This window comes from Geotrypetes seraphini, chromosome 7 (genome assembly GCF_902459505.1).
Source record: "Geotrypetes seraphini chromosome 7, aGeoSer1.1, whole genome shotgun sequence".
Lineage (NCBI taxonomy): Eukaryota > Metazoa > Chordata > Amphibia > Gymnophiona > Dermophiidae > Geotrypetes > Geotrypetes seraphini.
Window position 1 is genome coordinate 1595166 of NC_047090.1, and position 27148 is coordinate 1622313.

The following is a 27148-nucleotide window of genomic DNA, read 5'->3' on the forward strand; positions in this document are numbered from 1 at the left end:
TCCGCTCAGAGAATAGTTAAGCTCTGGAACGCGTTGCCAGAGGATGTGTTAAGAGCAGATAGCGTAGCTGGTTTTAAGAAAGGTTTGGACAAGTTCCTGGAGGAAAAGTCCATAGTCTGTTATTGAGAAAGACATGGGGGAAGCCACTGCTTGCCCTGGATCAGTAGCATGGAATATTGCTACTCCTTGGGTTTTGACCGGGTACTAGTGACCTAGATTTGCCACCGTGAGAACGGGCTACTGGGCTTGATGGACCCAGTAAGGCTATTCTTATGTTCTTATGATTTCAATGGACAGGATCAGGCACTACGAATTCTACGCTGCGTTGGGATATAAGTTCAAAATCAGGGCTGGCCCGAAATTTTCAGCCTGGAACTGGATAACTTAGCATTTCGGTGTTTATTCAGTGGTAGTTGTGAAAAGGGCAGCTGAGGGGAGAGGGATTGTTTTAATTAGCATCAAGGATTTTATTTTTTTTTTTTTTTAATATTAACAAAGAGCCATCTCATCTGACTGCTAAGCCTGTTTTTAATCAAGCATTGATGAGCCCAGTCAAAAGAAAAATGATTTACAAATTACTCATTAAATTTTGGCATATCTTCAGCAGTATCTGTCTCAACATCAAGACTCAAAAAGTTTCATTAAAATCCTTCTACTTGTTTTGTTGTGGTGTTTTTTGTTTTTTTTTGTAGTAAACAGAATCAAGAAAAGGCATATCGGATCTGGAGAGCTCCAGAAAATATGGCATACGGTGATGTTATGAGTCTGTGTAATGTAACATGCTACATGTGACATGCTGAGGAGGATGGGAAGGAAGAGGTGCACACTCATAACATCATTATATATTCATCCATAGCTGCATGTTAATGATGTGCTCATATGCACTTATTTATATATTCATGAATCAATCTGATAATCATCACCACCAGGCTGTGTGTGTTATGGGATGGAGGAAGAAAGGTGCATGTTTAAATTGCGTGGGGACAGAAATCCCACCCGTCCCCGTGAGGACTCCCACCCGTCCCCACCCGTCCCCGCGAGGAATCCCCTCCGTCCCCACCCGTCCCCGTGAGGAATCCCCTCCGTCCCCGCCCGTCCCCACGAGGAATCCCATCCGTCCCCGCCCGTCCCTATAAACTACAGAAATAGTTATTTCATTTAATTATGCTACTGAATTAAAGGCTCTGGTAGAAACCCATTTAAAAATAAGCAAAAAGACTTAATTAATTTGGAAATATTAATTGGGAAGAATACATACTTTGTAAACGGGTTTCTACCAGAGACTCTAATGTTTATAAATTTTTATCAACACAACTAATATACTACTTTATCCTGAAGCAAAAAAAGAAAAAATAATTTTTTTCCTACCTTTGTTGCCTGGTTTCTGCTTTCCTCATGTTCTCATTTAATTCCTTCCATCCACTGTCTCTCTTCTTTCTGTGTCTTCCATTTGCTCTGTTACTGTGCCTCTCCCTTTCTCCCCCTTCCCAAATTGGTCTGGCACCCTTCTTCTTCCCTCCGCTCTCCCCTTAGTCTGGCATCTCTGTCTTCTTCCCTGCCAGTGTCTTCTCCCCACTCTCTCTTCCCCATTTCCTTTCAGTGTCCTTCTCCCCCCCATCTTCCCCTTGTCCTGTCAGCATCCTTCTCCCCCCTCTGTCTTCCACATTTGCTTTCAGTGTCCTTCTCCCCCCTGTCTTCCCCATGCCCTTTCAGCGTCCTTCTCCCCCCCATCTTCCCATGTCCTTTCAGCGTCCTTCTCCACCCCTTTGTCTTCCCCATGTCCTTTCAGGGTCCTTCTCCCCCCTCTGTCTTCCCCATGTGCTTTCAGCGTCCTTCTCCCCCCCCCTCCCGTCTTCCCCATGTCCTTTCAGCGTCCTTCTTCACCCCTTTGTCTTCCCCATGTCCTTTCAGCGTCCTTCTCCACCCCTTTGTCTTCCCCAGTGCTTTCAGCGGCCTTCTCCCCCCCTCAGTTTTACCCATTTCCCTTAAGCGTCTTTTCTTCTCCACTCCACCTTTCCTCCCTTTCTCCCTCCCTTCCCCTTACCTTTGTTGCGCTTCCCCACCCGACCGACAACAGAACAGGCCCGGTCAGACAAACCTCCCTGCCCTATAGCCGCAAATCTAAATTACCTTCTTACAGCAGCTGGAGTATTGAAGCTGCTGTAAGAAGGTAATTTAGATTCGCGGCTACAGGGCAGGGAGGTTTGTCGGCCGGGCCTGTTGTCGGTCGGTCGGGGGAAGCGCCACAAGGCTAAGGGGACCTGACCGGCTGTGCACACTCCCCCCCATGGCTGCACCGGGGCGGACCGCCCCCTCCCTTCGGTACACGACTGCCTTTTCCCTACCTGCCCTGCCGCAAGCAGCCGACTGGAAGTCTTCCCGATGTCAGCGCTGACATCGGGAAGACTTCCGGTCGGCTGTGTGCTGCGGCAGGGCAGGTAAGGAGAAGGAAAGGAGACTATGCTTGCGACCCTGGGAGAGCCCGGGCCCCCTGTCAGCTCCGGGCTCCTGAATGCAGGACTGGTAGTACTGCCCTGATGGCGGCCCTGGAGTTGGCAGTGGAAGAGAAGGGTACAGATAAGAGGGGCTTGCCCGATGAGTGGAGATCACAGGGGGAGGGGGAGCATGGGGGAGATAAGCGAGGAGAGATATCAGGGGCTTCAGAGCGAATGCACTTGTAAGTCTGCAAGAGGAGTTTAAACTGTATTCAGAAATGGACGGGGAGCCAATGAAGCGACTTGAAGGGAGAGGTAATGTGAGAATAGCGGCTGTCATGGAATATGAGTCGCGCATTAGCATTTTGAACGGATTAAAGAGGCAGGTGACGGGTGTGCGGGAGGCCCGAGAGAAGTACATTGCAGTAGTCTAAGCACGAGGTGATGAGAGCATGGACAAGGGTTTTGGTCGTGTGTTCAGAGAGAAGAGGATGGATTTTGGTAATATTATAGAGGAGGAAGCGACAGGATTTGGCGGTCTGTTGGATCTGAGCAGAGAAGGAGAGATTATCCACTGTATGATTCCCCAACATTGATCCAATATTTAATCCTTCACTCTTTTGAAACCCTGATCCTCCAATACTTAACCCCCTATTCCTCCTGAAACCCTTGCCCCCCCCAAAAAAATCTTCACTCCCCTGGCCTGGCACTTACTGAGGTACCTTGGTAAGACAGTGGTGAGGCAGAAGCAATCCCTAGACACTCTTGCCTATGTTACTATGACCACATTTGAAACAAGAAAACATTTAGATTTTTGTTCCAAATATGGCCATTTCTTAGATGTGCTTGTCCTCGGTGCAACTATCTTTTTGAACCATTTTCAGAAAAACAACCCACATCCAATAAATTCCCACATAAAACAAGCCCTAGGGATATAGGAGGGGCCAGCATTTTTAGTAGACTAGCCACATAGACATCCCAGCAGAGCAGTGGGGTACTGCAGTAAACTTCACATAAAAAAGGCCTAGCTACACATCTCACCATAACCTCCTTATATTGTATGGTAAGCCCTCCGAAACTTACTGGATCCAACTGTACACCACACCAAAAGCCCTTATGCCTGCAGGTGTCATCTTATGTAAGTACAGTGGGATTTGTATGGATTTTGGAAGACCCTTACTCCACTCTTATTCTCTATCTCTGGTTGACTACACTACCCTCTAGGCTACTCCAGGACCTTGCTTACTGCTCTACTAGGATGGGCCATAATGTCTTGAGCTATTGTTCTATCATACAGGCAGGTGTATATCATTTCATTCACATCTTTGGGGGCGGGATGGGGTCAGTGACCACAGAAAATGAAATAAATAAATAAGTGGACATGCCTAAAAAGCACGTTGATGCCAACTTACGCTACAATTCAATAATGGAGTCTTGATGCCAAGATGTTATAGAACTGGTGCTCAGTGCACAGGATTATGCCATACCTTGCATTGTTATTTCAATATTGTTTGCGCTCTAATTGTCTCTGTCCCGTGTTTGACATATTCTCGCTGTACACCACTGTATGGACTTTTAGCAGCGCAGAGAAGACATTTTTCAAACAGCTGGTTAATGCGGTAAAACAAGGAAGAGATGATGATAGTAAGGTCCTGGTCGCCTATGTATTTTATTGTTTGTATTTTTGCTTTGTGTTATAAATAGTGTCTTGTATTATCTGTGTATTTATTGCCGATTTTCTATGTAATTTTGTAACCCGCCCTGGGTAATAATAATAATAATAACTTTATTTTTGTATACCGCCATACCCAGTGAGTTCTAGGCGGTTCACATTGATTTAAACATAGTTACATACAGTTAAGTATTAATTGAACAGAGTTGCAGGCAACGAAGTAGATGGGGTTGGGGGGCAGGAGAGAGTGGATCGGGGGGGGGGGGGTGGAGGCGTAATAAAGGGCGGGAGGAGGATTAGGTTCTTTGAGGGGGGGGCAATTAAGTGTCCTGGCCTTGGAAGAGGTGTGTTTTGAATAATTTTCTAAAACTGAGGTAGGTGGGAGCATCGAGGATTAATTGGGCTATCCATGGGTTTAGTTTGGCGGCCTGGTAGGCGAAGGTTTTGTCGAGGAATTTGATGGAGTGACAGAGTTTTAGGGGGGGGGGAAGGCGGGATATAAATAAATAAACCAAACCCAAACACTTTTTACCCAAGTGGATCACTTTGAAAACTGCCTTCTTGATGCCTGTCTGCGGTACAAGATCAAATTCTTGACCCCAAACATATATTTTGTAGACAGGGCTTCCCCATGGCTCCTTTGTGGGAGAAAGAGGGTATCCCTCTTAACAACCGTGAGAGTGGGACATAATATCCTTTCAAAGATACGGCTTTTCTCAGTCTTCTGATTCAGCCCATTTGTATATTTTTTCTGTGTTTAGAATGTCACTAAGTCGTATTTATTATTTTAGCAGTTTTATACTTGATTATGTGTTTTTTGCACTGTTGTGAACTGCATTGGATTCTATTTTCATGTCTCTAATTGGTTTGCCATAAAACAGGAAAGTTATAAACAGACCCGAATCCAAAGGATATCTGCAGATGGAGCTTTCAGCCTGTTGCTGTATTATTATATAAAGCATTCAGGAGGCATAAACAGACCCAGCCAGCAACAGACGTTCTGTTACTTTGCAAATAAATAACAATTTTTAAAACATGGAGCACATCAACCTCCGATTAAAACTGATCTTGAAAGGTCATCGCTTAGATCTACTGCTTGGATTTTCAATGGGGAAAAAATATGCTTCCATTCAATTCAGCTGGTGAAAAGAAATCAGAATATGAATAAAGGAAAGCATTCTCCAGTGAGCAATGTGACGGGCATCAGGACACTGCCTCTTTGTGACTTTTTGACAAGGGCCTTCCATTGTCCAAGGTGGAAATGTCAAAACTGGACAATGGGCCCATGCAGACATTTTCTTTCTTTTTTTTTTTTAACTTTTATTTAAAAGATACTCTTTGTCACATATCATTTTATGAAAGCTGGTGCTTTGGCTCTAATTTGAATGGTTCATATGGATAATTCCACAAACCAAAAATATATATAGCAAATTGTGAGCACCAGAATTATAATTAGGAAAAGGAAGTAGGAGAGTAGCAATTTATATATATATATATATATATATATACATCCTATATATATATATAGTTCATAGACAAAATCACGCGAGACAACGGTGCGCAGACAACTGAGCGCAAGGTTGACGGCGCGCCGAAGAAAAGCACTATTTTAAAGGGTTCCAATGGGGGGTGTTGGTGGGGAACCCCCCTATTTTACTTAACAGACATCGCGCTGGCGTTGTGAGGGGTTTGGGGGGTTGTAACCCCCCTCATTATACTTGAAACCGAACTTTTTGCCTGTTTTTAAGGGAAAAAGTTCCGTTTTAAGTATAATGTGGGGGTTACAACCCCCCAAACCCCCCACAACGCCAGCGCAATGTCTGTTAAGTAAAGTGTGGGGGGGTTCCCCCCCACACCCCCGTTGGAGTGCTTTAAAATAGTGCTTTTCTTCGGCGCGCCATCAATCTTGCGCTCAGTTGTCTGCACTCAGTTGTCGGCGCGCCGTTGTCTCACGCGATTTAGTCCCGTCACCTATATATATAATCGGATGTATCTGTGTATGTATGTATGTTTCAGCGAAACGCATGGAGAGATTTCAACCAAACTTGGTATACAACATATCAGTTAGACTTTTCCCTCCGAATCTGCGGTTTCAGTATCCGCGGATTCATGATTTTTATTTATTTATTTATTTTTTTAAAGCGATTTTAATTTTGGGGGCTATTTTTAAGCCCTCTGAGACTCCCCAGAACCTTACCTTGTGGTCTAGCAGGCTTTTAGGGCAGGAGCGATCTTCCTATGCTCCTGCCCTGTGCAGATCACTCATAGGAAATGGCTGTCGTGAGCTCCCGTAGTCTCTCGAGACCACGACAGGAGCTCATGGCAGCCATTTCCTATGAGTGATCTTCATGGGGAAGATCGCTCCTGCCTCAAAAGCCCGCTAGACCACCAGGTATGGTTCCGGGGAGTCTCAGAGGGCTTAAGGTAAGGTACAGGATTCCGGGGGTCAGAACTGGCCCGAATATTATTTGTGGTTTTTTAATATTCGCGGGCCGGTTCTGCCCCTGACCCCTGCGAATATTGAGGAAGAAGTGAACTATCTGAGAAAAAAAACACTGTGGGGATGGGAAGGGGGTGACGTAAAAATTATCGAACACAAAAGATGATTGGGATAAATAAATATTCAGGCAAAGCTGGATAATCACTAGTTAATTAATAATTGTTACTTTCCTACTTCCTTTTCCTGATTATATTACTGGTGCTAACAGTTTGCTACATATATTTTTGGTTTGTGGTTTGTCATATGGATATTTATCACATGGAAAAACACAGAGTATTCAACAAAACTGCAGTAAACGAAGAGCAACAGAAGACCAAAGAATAATACTGCAGAGACGATGTACTTGATTCCAAGTCTTTATTATAACATGCTTGAGTCACCAAGGGCTCCTTTTACTAAGGTGTGCTAGCGTTTTTAGCACACGCACAAAATTACCGTGCGCTAAACCACACGGTACGCTTCTAGAATAATGCCAGCTCACTGCTGGCGTTAAGGTCTAGCGCGCCCGGCAATGTAGCACGCGCTATTCCGTGCATTAAGGCCCTGTAAAAGAAGCCCCAAGTCTTTATAATAATCAATAAACGTTGACTTTAGGATGTTGTCCACCTTTCTAATAAAGGAACATACTGATCAGCAACCTTCTGCGACATTTGCACTTTACCACGCGTTTTGGATACTTTGCACATTTTGTGACCTAATCAGGAACAATTCGGACCCCTGAGGAAGATGTATTAATCGAAACCCGGACCGTGTTGGGTCTTTGTTCCTTTATTAGGAAGGTGGACAACACTCTATAGACAATGTTTATTGATTAATTATCACATGGTGTACTTAGAAAAACTAAGGCTCCTTTTTATCAAGCCATGGTAGAACATTTTAGCGCAGGCCGGTGAGGTAAATGCTCATTTAATTCCTATGAACGTCGGAGCATTTACCTCACCAGCCAGCACTAAAATGCTCTACCACTGTTTGATGAAAGGGGACCTAAGTGAACCATTGTTAGTTGGTTGGTTGTTTATCATTTATTACATTCGATATACTTCCTGTTTCACCAAGGTTTAAATTAAAATTATATAAAAAGAATTAAAAGCAGAAACCCATAAAATAGCAGAAAAGACATCCATTCAAGAATCATTCTATATGTAAGAGATAGGATTTAGTCCAGGTCACAGTGCTCCATAAATTCAAAGCTCCATCAAAAGAAGTCTAAACAGAGGTTAACTAAGAGGCCTTTTCACTACCACATACCTAATGCAGCAAAAATGGCCTAATGCAGACCCCGCTAAAGCATTCTTGTTAGTTTTGCTCTCTTTGTGTGCTCAGCATGCGGGATGAATTTCTTTGGAACTTTTTTGGGAGGGGGCATGTTGACATTACCCCCATGCTAACAGGTTGTATGTCCTTAATGTGGGAACCTTTAGTGTTCCTGTGGTAATGAAGAACTGAAGGTCCCGCGAGCCGACGTTGACCAGAAAGGCACACACGCATGCATGGTATGGACAGTGCTAACGTTTTAAAGTGACAATACACTTTGGTACATGTCCGTGCCAGGCTCAGTGGATGATGTTGCCCATATGTGAGTATATACATCGTGCTTGTCCTTGGAGAAAAGCCCTTTGTGCTAGAAATGGGCTTAGAAACATAGAAAGATGACGGCAGAAAAGGGCTATAGCCCACCAAGTCTGCCCACTCTACTGATCCACCCAATTTAGTCTGTGTGCTAATGACCCAACTCCTTAACTCGACCTTCGTAGTGATCCTACGTAGGTGTCCCATTTATTCTTAAAGTCAGGCATGTTGGTGGCCTCGACCACCTGCACTGGAAGCTTGTTCCAGCGATCTATCACTCTTTCCATGAAGAAGAACTTCCTGGTGTCGCCATTAAATTTCCCTCCTCTGAGTTTGAGCGGATGTCCTCTTGTGGCCGAGGGTCCTTTGGGAAAGAAAATGTCATCTTCCACCTCGACACGTCCTGTGATATATTTAAATGTCTCAATCATGTCCCCCCTCTCCCTACGTTCCTCGAGAGTGTAGAGCTGCAGTTTGTGAAGTCTTTCTTCGTACGAGAGACCCTTGAGCCCCGAGATCATCCTAGTGGCCATCCGCTGAACCGACTCGACTCTGAGCACGTCTTTATGGTAATGTGGCCTCCAGAATTGCACACAGTATTCCAGATGATGTCTCACCATGGCTCTGTATAGTGGCATAATGACTTCAGGTTTCCGGCTGACAAAACTTCTATTGATACAACCCATCATCTGCCTTGCCTTGGATGAGGCCTTCTCCACTTGTTTGGCAGCCTTCATTCTGCACTGATGATTACTCCCAAATCTCGTTCTACTGAAGTCCTAGCTAATGTTTCTCCATTCAAGGTGTAAGTTCTGCATGGATTTCCGCTACCGAGGTGCATGACCTTACATTTCTTAGCGTTGAAGCCCAGCTGCCAGGTCGAGGACCAGCTTTCCAATGTAAGCAGGTCCTGCGCCATACTGTCCTGCAAATTGCTTTCACTTACTATATTACATAGTTTGGCGTCATCGGCGAATAATGTTACTTTACCTTGAAGCCCTCGAGTCAAGTCCCCTATGAATATGTTAAAAAGGAGTGGACCCAGGACCTAGCCCTGCGGCACTCCGCTGGTCACCTCCGAAGTCTCAGAGAGGGTGCCCTTGACCACCACCCTCTGAAGACTGGGAAAGGCCCACATAAGGATGCGCTAAAGCCATTTCTTAATGCAGCTTAGTATATGGACCACTAAGACATCTAGGCGCAGAAGCAGAACTATGGCAGTAGTTACTGTGGCCTTTATTAAAAAACCCGATGTGGCCACTATTTGCCCTCTTGCAGACCCCTCCACTCCTCTCTTGATCTACATCCTTGACCTCACCAGGATTCCTGGTGTCTAGTAGGCTGGGCTACCAAATAAGGCCAAAATTCCCTTATTTGGAAGCCCAATTTCTAGTGGTAACACTTTAGAATTACTGCTAGAAATCACAGTGGCCTGCACCTATTTTATAAGAGATGGCATGGATGGGCAGACTGGATAAGCCAAATAGTCTTTATTTACCTTTATTTTTCTCTTTCTTCATGTTCCAACCTGGATGTGTGAATTCCCCTCTCAAGAGTTACCAGATTTTCCATTTGGAAAATCCGTACCCTTAGACCCACCCCCAGGTCTGCCCAGTTCCACCCAGCCCCGCCCAGTCCTGCCCTAGCCCCCCCCCCCCCCACGCTGCCTGCTCTCGTCAGGCAGGAGGGCATCCACGCCTGCACGGATGTCCTCATGCCCAATGGCGATTTGCTAGAAGCTTTTCAAAACACGGACAAAGTGCCGGGTATTGAAAAGATATCCGTCAAAATCTGGACATCTGGTAACCCTACCTCATAAATAAATGAGCAAAAAAAAATATTTAACTTCCAATATGATCATTGAACCTTTAAGAAAACACATTCTTCTGCAAGTAATTACTCCGAAGAGTGCAAACAAGTGCTTACCACTATTGCGAATTCTCTCTTCTAATAGGTCTGTGTGTCCGTGCGGCATTTTCCTGTTGAAAATTTCAGCTGATCGAAGAAACATGGCTTCCACTGCTGAGCCCTTCAGCAAAGCAATCTGGTCTTCATGGTCAAGAGTCTGGAAACCTAAGGCATAAGCATTTATATTTGTAAAAATGGCCAAACCCATTGTATAGAGGCAAAAATAAATGGTTGCATTTGTCATGTACATACCACCTCAATCTATAACCTTAGCATCTAAATGTAAATGCATTTTGCACACAACCAGGTCAGTATTCAAAGTGATTTACCCAGCCAGAAACAACTACCATGATCCCATCTCCCCAGCACTCCGCGCTGAACACTGGCTCCCAATTAGCCAACGCTGTGCATTCACGGCCCTGGCAATAGCACACAAAAGAATTTATGCCACCACCCCCTCCTACATAAAATCCAAGCTACCCGTCTACATCCCCACCCGCACCCTCCGCTCAGAAACGGAGATACGCCTATGCATTCCCCCCAGAAGGTCCCTACTCTCAGAAACCACCCGCAAACGCTCCTACAGCCACTTCATTCCCCAACTCTGGAACCAACTCCCCCCTCAACTCAGACTACAGAACTCACTAATGAAATTCCGGAAAATGGTAAAGACCCTCCTCTTCAACTAAAGGTCACCCTCAGTCTACACCCAACCCCCTTAAACCCCACCTCTACCCTTCTTTCTCCAGTCTAATCTTCTGCCTAAGTTTCTGTATAGTCCACTCTCAGCCTATACTCAAATAACTTGTATCTAAACTAAACTACTTATATTTAACTTACTGTTCTTAATTTGCTGTATATCTAAACTGCTGCACAGTCTCGTATGTCCAAGTATTTAAATCTACTGTATAATCTTGTATGTCCAATTCACTCCATTGTGAATGTTTACTTGTAAACCGTTCTCAGCTACTGGGAGGACGGGATAAAAATCTAAATAAATAAATCAATCAATTAAATTCCCTGTCCATTGCTAACTGTTTTTTTTTGGTGGGGTTTTTTTTTTCAATTTTGTTTTATTTGAAAAAAGACACATACAAATGAAATACAACAGTCAGAACATATACAAAATTAGTGCAAAACAAAAGATAAGAGAGTCATCCGCGGGGTTTCTGCATGGAGGCTAAAGAATTCTACAAGACAAGTCAAAATCAACTCCCGATCCCAATCCCACCCTATATCCTCCCCCCCACCCACCCTCCCCAGCACTCCAGTGTCAAAACTCAAGAAAGTCAAAAATTCAACAGGGTACTTTGGGCTCCATGGGACAAACTATCCCAAATGGGAGCCCAAATAGCCCGGAACTTTCTCCAACGACCAGGTCCACAATTCTTAATATCCAAATATTCATACCGTAACAGAGTAAACAGTTCATTTTTCCACATTGTAATAGTAGGTACTGCTTCCTGACGCCACAGCAAAAGTATACATTTCCTAGCCAATAAAGAAGCTTTTTGCATTAACAAAGAATTACCCTTAGACAACCCCAAAGAAGAGATTTGAGAAAAAAGCAGGACATTCGCCTGCAATGGAATTCGCCGTCGCATAACTGCAGGTGAAGACCAACAAAGGACCAAAAGGTTTGCAATTGGTCACAAGACCAAAACATATGAAAAAGACCAGCTGGCATTGAATGGCACTTGGGACAGTGAGCATGAGAGGCAAACCCTGCCACATATGCCCTATAGGGTGAAATATAAAGGCGCAACAGGAACTTATAGTATTGTTCTTGCAGGGTCACCGAGCGAGTCAAACACGGGAGGCTTTCATAAGAAGACGCAAACCATCTTCAGTTATCTGTTCAGAGGAGGCAAGATCCTGATTCCACATCACCGCCACAGCCTCAAAGTCCTAAGGAGCACTGAAACTGCCCAGACTGACCTGATGAAAGGACAAACTGGTTCTAGGCTGTCAAGATAGAGTCAAAGTTTCCTTGACCATATATGCCATGTCCTAATTCAAAGTATTATGATCCAAAGAGTGTAGGTAATGCGAGACTTGACCATAGGAAAACCAGTCTCGAGCCTGCAAAAGTCCCCGAGCCTGGAGATCCTGAAAGGACAAAGGAAATCCGTGCTCCGACACCACATCCCGCACATAGCATAAACCAAGGCCTGTCCATCGCTGCAAATACAGCTTAGAGCCGTCTGGATCCAAGTCTCGATTCCCACATAAAGGCAACAATACTGTTGAGGTGAAAAGCAAATGCATACGTTTGCATAACCATTGCCAGCACTGTCGCATAGATTTCAACAAAGGGTGGGAACGGGTAGAAAAAATCTTATAAGTGTGTTGGTGTCATAAGCTGCTATTCAAGCGAAACAGGGGAATAATGTTGAGTGTTCTTTATCCAATCAACCAGATGTCGGAGGAGACAGGCAACATTATAACGTCTCAAATCCGGCAATGCCAAGCCACCTCTCCCCACTGGTAAAGAGAGTTGCGCTAAGGACAATCTAGGCTTCTTGTTGTTCCAAATAAATTTTCGTAAAACTTTTTGATACTGTCCCAAATCCTTATTAGTCACATACATAGGAAAAGTTTGCATCACATAAACCCATTTCGGAAACAACACCATTTTAAATAAAGCAATTCTGCCCCTCAACGTCAACAGGAATTTGGTCCAAAGCGTCAATAAATCCCGTGACTTACCCAACAATACATTAAAGTTTGCAGCATAAGCTTTCTTTAGGTCTGCTGTAATATAAATCCCCAAATTCCTTTCGTAAAGGAAAAGGTGAAGTCCAATCCGCATAGGTATACCCACTAATTGGCATAATTTTGTCGGAAGAGATGCCTACGTAGGAGTTGGAGGACTAAAGAACAGGTGTCCTGAAGGAGGAACCAAAGAGTTGAGGAGTAGAAGAAAAGTCACAGAGAAGAAAAGGAGAAGTAACTCAGTGACATTTTTATATTTGTTTTTGTCTTTTGCTTTTATCCCTGTGAAGCTCAAAAAATAAACTGTTATTTTCTTGATTCACTTAGCTAATTCTACTTTTATACTCATACATAGACAATTAAACATACATAGACATAGATATACATAGACATAGACATAGATTTATTTTAGGATCAAAGCAAAGTGTGAGATGCTAAAAGAATGACTCTCCAGCAAGCTTGCACCTTCCCTCCTCCTTTCAGGACGCCAAGAAGGAGGTAAGGAGAGATCTCTCCCTTTACAATCTATAAGGGGTTTCCAAACCTGTCCTGGGGGGACCCCAGCCGGCCAGGCTTTCAGGATATCCACAATGAATAGGCATGAGATAGATTTGCATACCAAGGAGGCAGTGTATACAAATCAATCTCATGAATATTTATTGTGAATATCTTTATTTAAAAAGAGGACATGTGGCCCCCCGCCCTTTTCGGCCCTCAGCCCTGCCCCATTCCATCTCCAGCCCCGCCCGCGCATGCCTGGAGGGCCTCCAAAGCATGCGTGGTTGTGACACAATGTCACACGCATGCATGCATATGTGTGACATCATCGTGCCACATCCGCACACGCTCAGAGGTCCTCCAGATGCAGCCCCAAGCATGGGGCCGTCCAAAACCCAATCAATCTGCTGGGTTTTGGAAATCTGTTCCGGGCACCCAAAAAGTCCTCTTAAAAGAGAACACGACTGACTGGCTGTTGTTTCAACAGGATGAATTTGGGCACCACTGCTGTAAGTCCTTGGAGCTTTCACACATAGAGTCCATGGAAGGACAAAGCCAAGAGGATGCCAGAGAGAAAGCCGGGCTCCAAAGAAAGGACGGTGCCGTACAGAAAGACCCAGGGGCAAGGCAAGATAAAGATGTGCTCACAAAAGAGAAACAAGAGGGGTTAGACGAGAGATACCAAAGAGCAGAGCAAGGTAGAAGACATTGTAATTTGTTTTAGCAACAACTTTTTTGGGGGGAGGCATACCTGGGAGTTTTTTGGTGAATTCCACAAGCACTTGTACATGACTTGTAGCCATTTCTGTTAGGAGTAGAAAGTTTTCTTCAGCACTAAAATCCTCTTGCAACTAAATTTATAAGTAAGAATAAAACATGCAGCAATGTGACAACGAATTAAACATAGATTTGAAGGTCTGGCGTTTTTGTCCTCTGACACAAAAATGCATTCAGCAATGTTATCTCTACTTTATGTGCAACCTGAAGGGAAAAAAAATGTTTTCTACAATCCCTATTTTGTTTTGGGGGGCTTTTTTTTTTTTTTCTATTACTGTTTGTTTCTTGGGTGGTATTCTGTATTTGGGTGGTGCAGTAGTTTCCTCTTGCTTATTTATTTAGATTTGTTAACTGCCTTTTTCATGAAGAGATTCACCCAAAGTGGTTTATAATATATTGAATATCAATCAAGTATTCTTAAGTGTTTTCCCAATCTGTCCTGGCAGGCTCACAATCAATTGTGGTACCTGGGGTTAAGTGAAATGCCTAGCACAGTGGTCTCAAACCCGCGACCCGGGGGCCACATGCAGCCCGCCAGGTACTATTTTGAGGACCTCAGTATGTTTATCATAACCACAAAAGTAAAATAAAACAGTTTCTTGATCACATGTCTCTTTAGCTGTAAATGACAATATTATTATTAAGACTTAACCAAAAGGAAAGATTTATAAACTATGAAGAGTTTTACCTCCTGCAAAATTGTCGTTTCTTTAATAAGACATTGACTATTTTTTTTCTGCGGCCCTCCAAGTACCTACAAATCCAAACTGTGGCCCTGTAAAGGGTTTGAGTTGGAGACCACTGGCCTAGAGTCACAGGGAGCAGGCTGGGTTGAGGCAGCAGCTCTAACCATTAGATCACCCTTCCCCTCTTGTGGGTTTCCAGTTCACTGTGAGCTGGTTGACATTGGCATGTGTCTACATTCACATAGGGTTACCAGATTTTATTTGTAAAATCCGGACACATGGCCCCACCCCAGGCCCGCCCCGTTCTACCCAGCCCCGCCCCCATTCCATCCAAGTCACGCCCCATTCTACCCCAGCCTCACCCTCCCCCCTAGTCCTGGCCACTCAACTTGTTCTCATGGTCGGAGCCGTGTCAGGAGGGCATCTGTGCATGCACAGCTGTGATGCAAAGACATCACATGCATGCACATGATATCACAGCACTGCATCCACGCATGTGCAGATGCCCTCCCGACATAGTCCTGAGCTAGAAGCTTTTCAAAACCTGGACAAAGTGCCAGGTTTTGAAAAGTCATACGGACGCCCGGACATGTCCTCTAAAAAGAGGACTTGTCCGGGTAAATGCGGATGTCTGGTAACCCTACATTCATATCTACCTCTGAGATTTCCCTTTATTGTCATAATTTTCACTATACCGGTCATTGACCAGAAGTCACTAACTGCTGTTCTCTCCAGAACTTGGAATGTGTGCCACCTAGATCCAGCTAGTTCATGTTATTGGCTAAGCAATATTCCTTCTAAGGTGTGTGAGAGACCACCAAGACTTTTCTTCCCTGACCTCTGTGCTCCAGTCATCTACATAATATATATGTCCCCATGACTAGAATGTGCCTGTTGGAGGAAAAGGCGTTAACAGTCTTCCATGCATCTTAGGAAGAATGTTGTAGGTTGAGCAATTGCTGGGGCTCCCTCTCCAAAAAATGTGAACTGTTCCCAGTGGTTTGCCTGGAGAAGTGGAGCGCAGGTCCAGGAAGTGATAAATAATAATAATAATAATAACTTTATTTTTCTATACCGCCATAATCTTGCGACTTCTAGGCGGTTCACAGTGAAGAATAGCTGTACAAACAGCGATTATAACATACAGATGGAGAAGAGGTTACAGAGCGGCCTGTGATTACATGGTGCGGATTAGTGAGAAGAAATATATACATAGGTTACAATAAAGTTTTAACATGTTACAATAGAAATGTTGTAAAATGGGCGAATAGCAGAATACAAATGGTTAAGAAGCCATTGAGCAGTCAGAGAATACTTAGTACCATGAGAGGGGAAAAGGTGGATTCAAGTATGATGAGGGGAAAAGGGAGGAGGAAGAACTGGCTATGAAATCAATGTATTGAACAGGGTGGTCTTTAATTCTTTCCAAAAAGTGCCATATGTCAACCTGGCGCCATCAGTGAGGTAGCCTAACCAAGTTTGCTGCCTACCAGCTTGAAACTTGAATGTTCTGTCTAGAAAGGTTCGGTATCTGCAGCCTGTAATCTTCGGGTAGGCAAAGAGGTTGTGGGGGAGAAAAGTTCGAAATGAGGTAGTAGATAGTTGGGGGCCATTCCCCACATCAGTTTATAGCAAAAGCAGGAGAATTTAAATAATATTCGAGCCTCAATTGGTAACCAATGCAGCAGTTTGTAGAAGGGACTGACATGGTCTTTTTTCTTTAGACCGAATATTAGGCGGACGGCTGTATTTTGAACTATTTTTAATTTTCTCACGGTTTTTTTAGGTAAACCCACATAAATGATATTACAATAGTCCAGGGTAGATAGAATCAGCGACTGTACCAGAAGTCCAAAAGATAGGGGGGGTCGAAGTATTTTTTTATGGTTTTTAATTTCCAAAGTGTGGAGAAGCACTTTTTTGTCACCGAGTTTGTATGTTCGATTAAGGTCAGATGGGTATCTAGGGTGACTCCTAGTATTTTTATAGTTTTTGTTATGGGGTGATCGTGACCGTTTAGATGTGTTGATGTTGTGATGATTTTGTCGTTAGAGCTTGCCAAGAAAATTTTCGTCTTTTCTGAGTTAAGTTTCAGTTCAAAATTGATAGACCATTGTTTAATTTCGGTCATGATGTGGGAGATGTGTTTTGAGGTGGCATTGGTCACATTAGTCACTGGAATTAAAATAGAGATATCATCCGCGTATATATAGTAAGTTAGGTTTAGCTTTTGTAGTAGGTGGCCTAGGGAAGAGATATAGATATTAAACAAGGTGGGAGATAGAAGGGAACCCTGAGGAACTCCCGAGGGGCTTTTCCATGAGTTGGAGTAGTTCCCATCGTGGACCACTTGATAAGATCGTTTGGTTAAAAAGCCTTGGAACCAGGTCCAAACTCTTCCCGAGAGACCCATTGCGTCCAAGCAGTTCAGCATTATTTCATGGTCCACTAGGTCAAAGGCACTACTAAAGTCTAATTGTAAGATCAGGGCGCTGGAGCCTTTACTGAAGAGATCATATAGGTGGTTGAGGATAGAGCCTAGGACTGTCTCAGTGCTGTATCCTTTTCTAAAGCTCGATTGATGTTCATCGAGGAGATTGAATTTATCTAGGTGGTTTACTAGTTCCAGATTGACCAGCCCTTCCAGCAGTTTGGTAAACAAGGGGGTACTCGCTATGGGTCTAAAGTTGGACACCAATGTGATAGAGGTCTTCTGGTCTTTGAGGATGGGTGTGATCAGAATGTGTCCCATGTGCTCAAGGTATGTCCCACTTTTAAGAGTGGATGTAGCCCAGTTGAATAGATCCCTTTTAAATTCTGGTACTGCAGCTTGCATGATCTTGGAAGGACATTTGTCTAATAGGCAATTAGATTTGGTGTATTTATTGAATAAGGTGAGAAATTGGTTCCAGTTAGGGGGCTCGAATTGGTTCCAGATCATGTTGACACTTTCCTGCGGTCTAAAGTGGAGTTCGAGATCGGATGAGGGAGTAGGTATGGTGGTTCTTAAGTCTGTGATTTTGTTGCTGAAGTAGATGGCGAGGGAGTTGACCGACGGTATCTGTTCATTGTGGTTTTTTAGGACCTGTGAAGTATCTGTTAATCTGTTCACTAGTTTGAACAATTCTCTGTTATTAGTTTTGACTGCTCCTATTTTCAGAGCGTAGTGTTTATAACGCTTTTCTTTTATCAGGTTTTTGTAGTTTTTCATTTTTTGTTTCCATTTTCTTTTGTCTTCCTCGTTGTCAGTTTTGAGCCATGTTCTTTCTAGTTTTCTGAGTTCTTGTTTAAGGGTAAGTAATTCTGCGTCGAACCATTCTTTTGATACCCTTTTATTCTTTTTGTATGTTTGAGCTGGAGCTATTTGGTTTAATATATCTTTGGTGAATTTTTCCCATCTTGTTCCTCCTCTGATTTGGGATATAGTTCATAGTGCGTCCAGAATTCTGTTGGATTAATGGTGCTTCTGCTGGTGACTGTTGTTTTCTGTGTGGCTTTATTTATGTGCTTTGCAAACGAAAGTTTCTTTTGCCAGCGTAGCTCGAAATTGCAAATATAGTGGTCCGACCATATGCATTTCTTCCAAGCTCCTATGCAATATTGGATCTTAGGTTGGGGGAGGTTTTTATGTGAAAATGTTACTAGGTCCAACTGGTGTCCCTTTTCGTGTGTTTCCTCTTTGGTATTATAAAGCCTAGGGTGTTTAGGAACGTATCAATTTCAGTCACTTCCGTTTTTTTCTCTAGTTCTAAGTGTATATTTAGGTCACCCAGCAGCATGTTATATGGTCCTTTTATGGTGTTGGCCGAGAGGAATTCGAAAAAATCTTCTTTGGCACTTGGCCATTTTTTTTGGGGGGGGGGATGTAGAATAGAGACACAATTAGGGATTCTTCCAGTTCGGCGTTAGTGATCTTGCATGTTAGGATTTCCAGTACTTCTGTAGTTTTAAAATCAATTCTGTTAAAGTTGAAGAGGTTTTTAACGATTATTGCTAGGCTTCCTCCTTTTTTCCAGCTTTTAGATAATGGAACGATTTTATAGCCCTGCTGTAGCATTTCCTTCTTTATGACATCTGTATCAGAGACCATCCATGTTTCGGTTAGGAATAGGAGGTCTGGGTTCGTATGTTCGATCCAATCATGTATAACTTGTGTCTTGTTTTTCACCGACCGGGTGTTCAAGTAATATCCCTTGAGGTTCCTATATTGTGTAGAGATAGAAGTTTCGGTGTGTTTAAATTTTTTTAAGTTACTTCTGTTCTTGGTCTTGATTCTTTGCTGATGTCAGAGGAAGAGCCAGTGCTGGTGCGAGCAGCAGGTTGGGGTTTCTGCTCACGCCGCAAATGTTAAAGAGGTACGAGGGAAGGGAAGGGGGGCGTGGTAGGGGGGGCGGGGAAGGAGCAGGTAGGGAGCGTAGAGGAGTACGGGTGAAGGAAAGGGGCACATGTGGGCAACAGGAGGGGGCAGGGAAAGAGCGGATGGGGTTGGGGGTGGAGGAGAGTACGGGGGAGGGGTGACACCATCCTGGGCACTTCTCACCCATCAAGGCCCCTTACTACTCCACTGGCGCTTACTTTCCTTGTGAGCCTGCCGGGACAGACAGGGAAAAATGTTTGAGTACCTGAATAAATTCATGTAAACTGTTCTGAGCTGCCCTGAGAGAACAATATAGAAAATTTAATAAATAGTGTGAAAAGTTTCAGCCTCTGATAACCAGAGCTGGTATTGTGACATCACAATGCCTCTTTCCACCAATGCCTAAGAGCCAACCTCATCAGTGATGTCACAATGGCTTCATTGTCCTAGACTTGGCTCACTTTACTACATTTTGATTTCTAGAGTGGTGCAGTGGTTAAAGCTACAGCCTCAGCACCCTGAAGTCGTGGGTTCAACCCTTCTGACCTTGGGCAAGTCACTTAATCCCCCCATTGCCCCAGGTACATTAGACAGATTGTGAGCCCGCCGGGACAGACAGGGGAAAATACTCCAGTTCCCAAATAAATTCATATAAACCATTCAAAGTTCCCTAGGGAGAATAGTATAGAAAATGGAAAAAAAGCTTCTCAAAGCATTCCAACTAGATTCAGTCTATATCTGTGTCATCCTGTTGTGTATACTCACAAGTTTTCTGGTTATATACTGAGGAATGCATTGTCTGTTATAAGAATCCATGATATAGTGCAGAAGACTCTGCTGCTCTGGAGTAAGGTCCACTTTCACCTGTTCCGACAGAAAGGCAGACACTTTGGGTTCATTGTACCTTCTAACAATTCCTTCATAAGACACGCCTTTCCTTTATTTGTGCTCATGGGATTAATTTTATTGTAGACAAGCTATACAAATTTTCAAAAATGTGCCCATTTTATCTCTATTTATAATGGTCCCCCACAAAATACTGTATATTTTCACTACAACTTACTTTGCCTATGGTGGACCATTACAAGACTGGAATCAGTAGAATCATAATTTCTCCAATACCATCATCACCTTATTTCCTCATATACTTTGCCTATAAGAATTCACACTCCAATTTAGATATTGGATTTTCTCATATATAACCTGCAGGTAATATATGATTGTATATTTTGAAGGAGCATGACACAGGTTATGCTTGAGTAGAGGCAATACAAGCTTTTGCATGCAGAATGATGATTTTAAACAAAAAAATGCCCTCCTCAACACATATTTTTAAATGTTTCAAGTTGTTCTATTTCTGCATTCACAACAATTCAACCATATCAAAAATACAGTGGAAAGGAAACAAAACGTATTTGCCGTCAAGACACTGGTCAACTTAGGTTTAAATCTTCAAAGTACTGGAAAGGTGCAGGCTATACGATAATTAACAAACTAAAAGCATGCTTACCTGCGGGTTATATATGGGTGCAAGTTATATACAGGTGCAGGATATACTGTACAGTATATGAGAAAATATGGCATATGTATGTCCTTATCTTAAAAATGGTTCTTTGTGTTCATGTGCAAAACATCACTCGTGCAAATTAGTGTGCAAATCCATGCACTTTCTGAAAAGAATGTGCCCTCTTTGCAAACAAAGCACTCTTTATTGGCATATGGAAAAAAAAAAACCACACACACACACAAATGGCCCAATATTGAGCCAAAAACAAAAACACTGTGGAGATGACGATGTCCAAGATGCAGGTCTGTATTAAAAATACAGTCGATTAATCCACATGACCAAATGTCAAGGACACAAAAAAAATGGGGACTAAGGACCCAACACAGTCCGTGTTTCGACGACCCTGTCTTCCTCAGGGGTCCCTGAAAGTCCTAATGCAAAAACGTGGATCAAATCCTAAAACCTAAGGTGGTCAAGTATGGGAATGGACTGATCCAAGTAGAAACCTCTGCACGATTGAAAAACCATCAACAGCTGGAAAAGAAAACGTGCTTACCCAGGGTTCCATTAAATTGATACAGAAGGGATATGTGGAGCCTTCTGGATCAATTTAATGGAACGCTGGGTAAGTGCGCGTTCTTCTCCAGCTATTGATGTTTTTTCCAATAGGCGCTATGCATATTAGGCGCCTTGTTGCAGAATCCCTGCTCTTAAGCGTGCTTAAGCGCTCAGCTAGGTGCCTAATTTTAAGTTGTGCCTGGAGCTGGCCTGTTTCTTGGGCGCCTCCAAAATAGGTTCCGCTCAGCGTGATGCATTAAACAGCACCCGATTTTACTTGAATCGCGCTGAACAGTACCTAATTAGGCGTCTACCTTTTGGATGCTTCTTATAGAATTTGCCCTTAAGTGCCAAATCCATCCCCAGAATGCCCCCATAATAGCTAGGTTGGCATGGGCACTGCCCAGGGATTTTCAGCAGCACTAGCCTAAGTACCGCTGAAAATGCCTGAGTAGCCCCAACAGGGCGATTTAAACGAGCAGGAGTCTTTCCTGGCCATTTAAATTGATTTAAATATTGCGCCCAAAATGTATTTTTTCTGCTCAATTTTGTTTGTTAAAGACATGTGCAACTGTGTAAAAACAAACAAACCAAGAATTCCATGAACCGATAAAAAATTGCATAAATCTTCCAATGTGAAGGTAGAGTTTTTAAAGTACAATAAAACCTTGGATTGCAAGTAACTTGGTTTGCAAGTGTTTTGCAAGGCAAGCAAAACATTATAGTAACTTGATATACAAGCAATGTCTTGCAATACAAGTACATACAGCAGGGGTGCCCAATAGGTCAATCGCGATCAACCGGTAGATCGCCAAGGCAAAGTGAATCGATCACGGAGCCCATCTCGGGCTCCATGATAGACTCACTTTGCCTTGGCGATCTACTGGGCCGATCAGCCTTCCTCTCCCTGATGTCAATTCTGCCGTCGGAGAGGAAGTTCTGGCCAGCCAATCGCTGCCTGGCTGGGCCAGAACTTCCTCTCCGACGGCAGAATTGACGTCACGGAGAGGAATGCTGGTCGGCCCGATGCAGGGAAGCAGGGAGAGCTTGGGGTGGCGGCGGCTTTGGGGCCTGTTCCCCGATGGCAGTGGCAGTGGCTTGGGGGAGGGTAGGGAGAAAGAAAGAAAGGGGGCAGGCAGGGAGACAAAAGGAAAGAAGGGAAACAGAAAAAAAGAAAGGGAGGCAGGGAGAAAGAAAGGGCAGGGAGAGTGGAAGAAAAAGTTGGGGGAGGGAATGAGGTCTGGAGGAGAGGAAGTATAAAGGCTGAAAGAAGGGAAGAAAGATTGGATGCACAGTCAGAAGAAAGTGCAACCAGAGACTCGTGAAATCACCAGACAACAAAGGTAGGAAAAATGATTTTATTTTCAATTTAGTGATCAAAATGTGTCTGAATTTATATCTGCTGTCTATATTTTACACTATGGTCCCCTTTTACTAAACCGCAATAGCGTTTTTTAGCGCAGGGAGCCTATGAGCGTCGAGAGCAGCACTGGGCATTCAGAGCAGCTCCCTGCACTAAAAACTGCTATCGTGGTTTAGTAAAAAGGGAGGGGGTATTTGTCTATTTTTGCATGGTTGTTACAGAGGTGACAGTGCATAGAGTCATCTGTCTTGACCTCTTTGAAAAAATCCCGGAATAGGAATGATAATTTACATTTTCTATGCGTACAGTGTGCGTTGTGTTTTTTTTTAAATTTTATTGTTGGTAGATCATTTTGACTTGGTCATTTTAAAAGTAGCTCGCAAGCCCAAAAAGTGTGGGCCCCCCTGCTGTATGGCAACTCCTCCAGCCCCTTAACCATTTTAGTTGCTCTTCTCTGGACCCTTTCGAGTAATACTGTGTCCTTCTTCATTTACGGCGACCAGAGCTGGATGTAGTATTCTAGGTGAATGCCTTTGATGCTGGGGGTAGGGGAACAGACATAGAGTTCTTTTTATTTCAGACGGCTCCATTAAGAGGCCCCCTGGAAGTTTCGAGCTATGAATTAGTGGTCTGTTGCTCCTGGAGTGAAAAGATGACACTAGCTCAAAACCCGCATTATCTTTTCATGCAGCTTGTGAGGTTAAATCCAGTAACATAGAAAGTTCCCAATAATGTAGTGTTTGGAAAATCCACTGCTTATTTCTAGAATGAGCAGCATAATATCTGTTTTACTTGGGATTTTTCCAGGTACTTTGACTTGGATTGGCCCCTATTGGAGACAGGATGGGCCTGATGGGCCTTTGATCTCTCTCAGTATGGCAATGCTATGTTCTTATGTTCATAATTTGTTGATCTTGATTTTTGTGTGTTCTGAATATATGGAAAAATCACTAAATTACACTTCTTTACCAAATATGAGCATTCCACTGGCCAAGACATCCATGTGGTTTCCATGTTAGTCTATATAGGAACATGGGAATACAGGTGAACAGCCAAGACTGCACCATTTTATTGGGCTAAGTCAACACATTTGTGATGTATAATCAAGAGTTATATTTTCTTCAACAATACAGTGCAAAATTTGTTCATTGACCTGATAAAAGCTCTTGAAAATAAGCCATAGATGTATGAGGTTAGTCCAGAAAAGTGGTATTGTGTTGGCCTTCATTTCTAAGGAAGCATATGATAAATGGCATTACCCTGTTAAGTTTTGTCGTAGAAGTCACTTGCTTAGTGTCGGCTCCATTGCTGTCTTCATTGGCTGATTTCTTAGAGGTTTGCTTCACGTTTTTCCGAAGGCGTTTTGACTTGCATTGTATTTCTGTTAATAAACCTGAAATATTAAAAAGAAAATTTGGGAACTCTGTACAATAGAGGGAAAAGGGAATGGGACTTCTTTGCTGCTTTTTTTGTGGTTACACATTCAAGGTGGTAGGCAATGGAGAATTAAGTAACTTGCCCAGGGTCATGTGGAGCAGTGCTGGGATTTGATTCCACAACCTTGGGGTGCTGAAGGAAAGATGCCAGACCTCCTGGGAAGGGAAGGGAAATGGAAGGGGAGGACAGAGATGGCAGATGGATGGTTAGCATACAGAAGAAGAAAGAAAGAGATCCTGGCAAGCAAGTTATCAGAAGACAACCAGAGCCTTGGACCAACAAGATTTGAAAAATAACCAGACAACAAAAGGTAGAAAAACTAATTTTATTTTCTGTTTTGTAACTACAATATGTCAGATTTGAAACGTGTATCCTGCCAAAGCTGGTGTTAGACCGCAAACGTGAGCTAGGATTTAACAGAGAGAGGAAAAGTCCTTTTTGTTTCTTTATTTTATTTACACCAAAGCGCCAGTGTGGTTAGGAGAAGCCAAAGGGGGGTGAAAAAGCTATAAAATAAACCCACCAGGATGTTTGAAAAAAACACCCACTTGGGCAGGAAAATCGAATCAAAAAACCAATTCAATATGCTGAATCGAATCAAAAAAATTTTTCATGAATTGGGCAGCACTAGTTTGTGCTACTGTCTTAGACTTTAGGACCTGGGATTGGGGAGAGATGGCATCCTCAGTACTTTATAATGCAAGTGAAACGAGGATTTGGTCAGACTTTTGAAGGGTCTGCAGAAGAAAAATATTGTAAAGGCCGGGGACATGAGACAGCAGGAAATGGGAACTTTTCTTCCTTCTATTTTTGTGAATGGAAAGGCTGAGGATGTCAGAGAGTTCAGTTAAAATACGTGCTTTATAAGAAAATATAATAATGTGTTTTATAAAGTTTATAAGCATTGCTGGCTGTAGGGATGGAGATCTGATAACGTCTCCTCTCGACTCTAAGATTGCGTGTATGTGTGTTTCCTTTGTGGGACATTCCTACAGCTGGCCTACCCGGTGAGGTGTTCCTAGTGGTGGTGGTGGTGGAAGCGTGTCAATGTGTTGAGAAGAAGAGATGGTTTGGGTAATTCTGCTGAGCAAACTCAGGGCCCATTTCCACCCCCCAGTTAGTCCACTCCACTCAACTGGTTCACACACTGAGTGGGGTCTTTGGGTGTTGTGCCCGGGTATTTGTTTTGGGATCTCTTTCAGTGGTTTGTCAGTATCTCCTTGTGGTCCAAGGAAGGAAACTTTGTTAACCTTAGCATTGACCTTCAGAATATATTTGTAACAGCGCTGCTTGTGTGGCATTAGGCTATGTAGTGATCGAAAGAAAAAACCAGACCTTCGCACATTTTTGCACTATATGGTGGGTGTATGAGGAGTTTCACATTTCCTGCACAGCTAAGTCCATGTGAAGTTACCTTGTACTGTATTTGACATCTAGCAAGGTCTCTGTTTGGAAGGAAAGATCTAAGCTTAAAAATGAAGTGGCCAGAAGTTGGTTTTAAGAAAGGTTTGGACAAATTCCTGGAGGAAAAGTCCATAGTCTGTTATTTAAACATGGGGGAAGCGTCTGCTTGCCCTGTATCGGTAGCATGGAATGTTGCTACTCTTTGGGTTTTGACCAGGTACTAGTGACCTGGATTGGCTATCATGAGAATGGGCTACTGGGCATGATGGACCATTGGTCTGACCCAGTTAGGCTATTCTTATGTTATGTTCTCATCTGTAGGGGCCTTTGTTTTCACTTCTTATTTTAATGTATTTTTTTCTGTGAACTTATCAGTGGTTTTTTTATAATGGGAACAAAAATGGAAGAGAATTAATGTGTGTGGAATGGGGGGGGGGGGGTAACTAATTTCTTCAGCTAAATAATTCAATCCACCTTAACCAGACATAGGAGAACTCACGCACCATTCACACACCCTCCAACCAAAAACGTCAAAAGAAAAAAACTGTTCGAAAACCTCCTAGCCATTCGAGCTGCAACATTCGACCCCCAACTCTATAACCTATTGACCTTGACCACAGACTACAAAACCTTCAAAAAAGAAATAAAAACCCTTCTATTCAAAAAAACACATAAAACCGAACTAACACAATCAGAACTGTCCCAAGCATCACCTGCAACTACTCCATATGTACTTCTGATGTCATGACAATTCAGACATAATTTATGTTATGTTATGTTTGGAATAATGGTTACATATATGAGGTTCAATAAAAGAAAAATTTCACTGCCTGTTTCTATTCTGACCATTTATTCTGTTTCATGGTTATTACAAAAAATATTTTTTTACATGGGGGTGTCAAAAAATGATGAGCCCCGGGTACCACATACCCTAGATATGCCACTGACCTGGGCTGCCCATTTTTTGAGGAGTGAAATGACGATATGATACTAAGTAGCTGCAGTATATTTAGCCTTCCAATGGAGGACAATTTTCAACTCTTCTAATCTAACCAAGCAACTCCTTAATTACCTGTTAGATTCTTTTAAAAATTGTCCTGTCCATGCCTATTGACAACAGGCAGGTGCTATTCATTACATTACATTGGTGTCTTCTATCCCGCCAATACCTTTCAGTTCTAGACGGTTTACAAGAGTTGGCCTGGGCATTTCCTGGGACAATACATGGTTAATAGATGTAGTATGCGTTGGGATCTGTGGAGGGTCGATCAGGTTTAGTTAGATCATTTGACAAATTTCTTGACTAGAAAAGTTTTAAGGTCTTTCCTGAATGTTTTGTAATTGGGTGTCATAGTCAGCAGATTGGAGAGGTGGAGGTCTAGTTTCGCTTTGTACTATTTGTACTACAGTGTTCCCCTAGTCATTCACAGTCGGCGGTTCGCGGTCCCGGTCATTTGCGGTATTTTCCGACCACGAACCGCCAACCAGGAGAGGACAGCTGGAGAGGTAGGAGAGAGCAGCCGGAGCGCCGGCAAGTGAAGGACATCATTCCTGGAACAAACCCCCCCCCCCCCCCGAATATCGGGGGAGTACTGTATTCTTTTGTACTCTGTAGTGCCAGTTCCTCCGACCATTTTCACAAGTAAGACTGTGTGCGCCAAATAATCGTTAGCTACTAATATCTATATAGAAATACTGCATTGTCTTCCTTTTCAGCCTTTATTTTACGGTATCAAAAATCTTTTTTTTAAAAAATTTGATT

The 27148-nt window shown here is 43.2% G+C and overlaps 1 protein-coding gene across 1 annotated transcript in view; it reads right to left on the reverse strand.

Moving 5' to 3' along the window:
- The window catches only part of NR1H4 (nuclear receptor subfamily 1 group H member 4), a 68056-nt gene that overhangs the window by 14048 nt on the left and 26860 nt on the right, over positions 1-27148 (reverse strand). The window contains exons 4-7 of the mRNA XM_033953038.1: positions 23805-23938; positions 19883-19981; positions 14049-14148; positions 10103-10249 (exon numbers count right to left, since the gene is read on the reverse strand). Coding sequence (XP_033808929.1) covers positions 10103-10249; positions 14049-14148; positions 19883-19981; positions 23805-23938 — 480 coding nt within the window. The remainder of the gene's footprint in view (positions 1-10102; positions 10250-14048; positions 14149-19882; positions 19982-23804; positions 23939-27148) is intronic.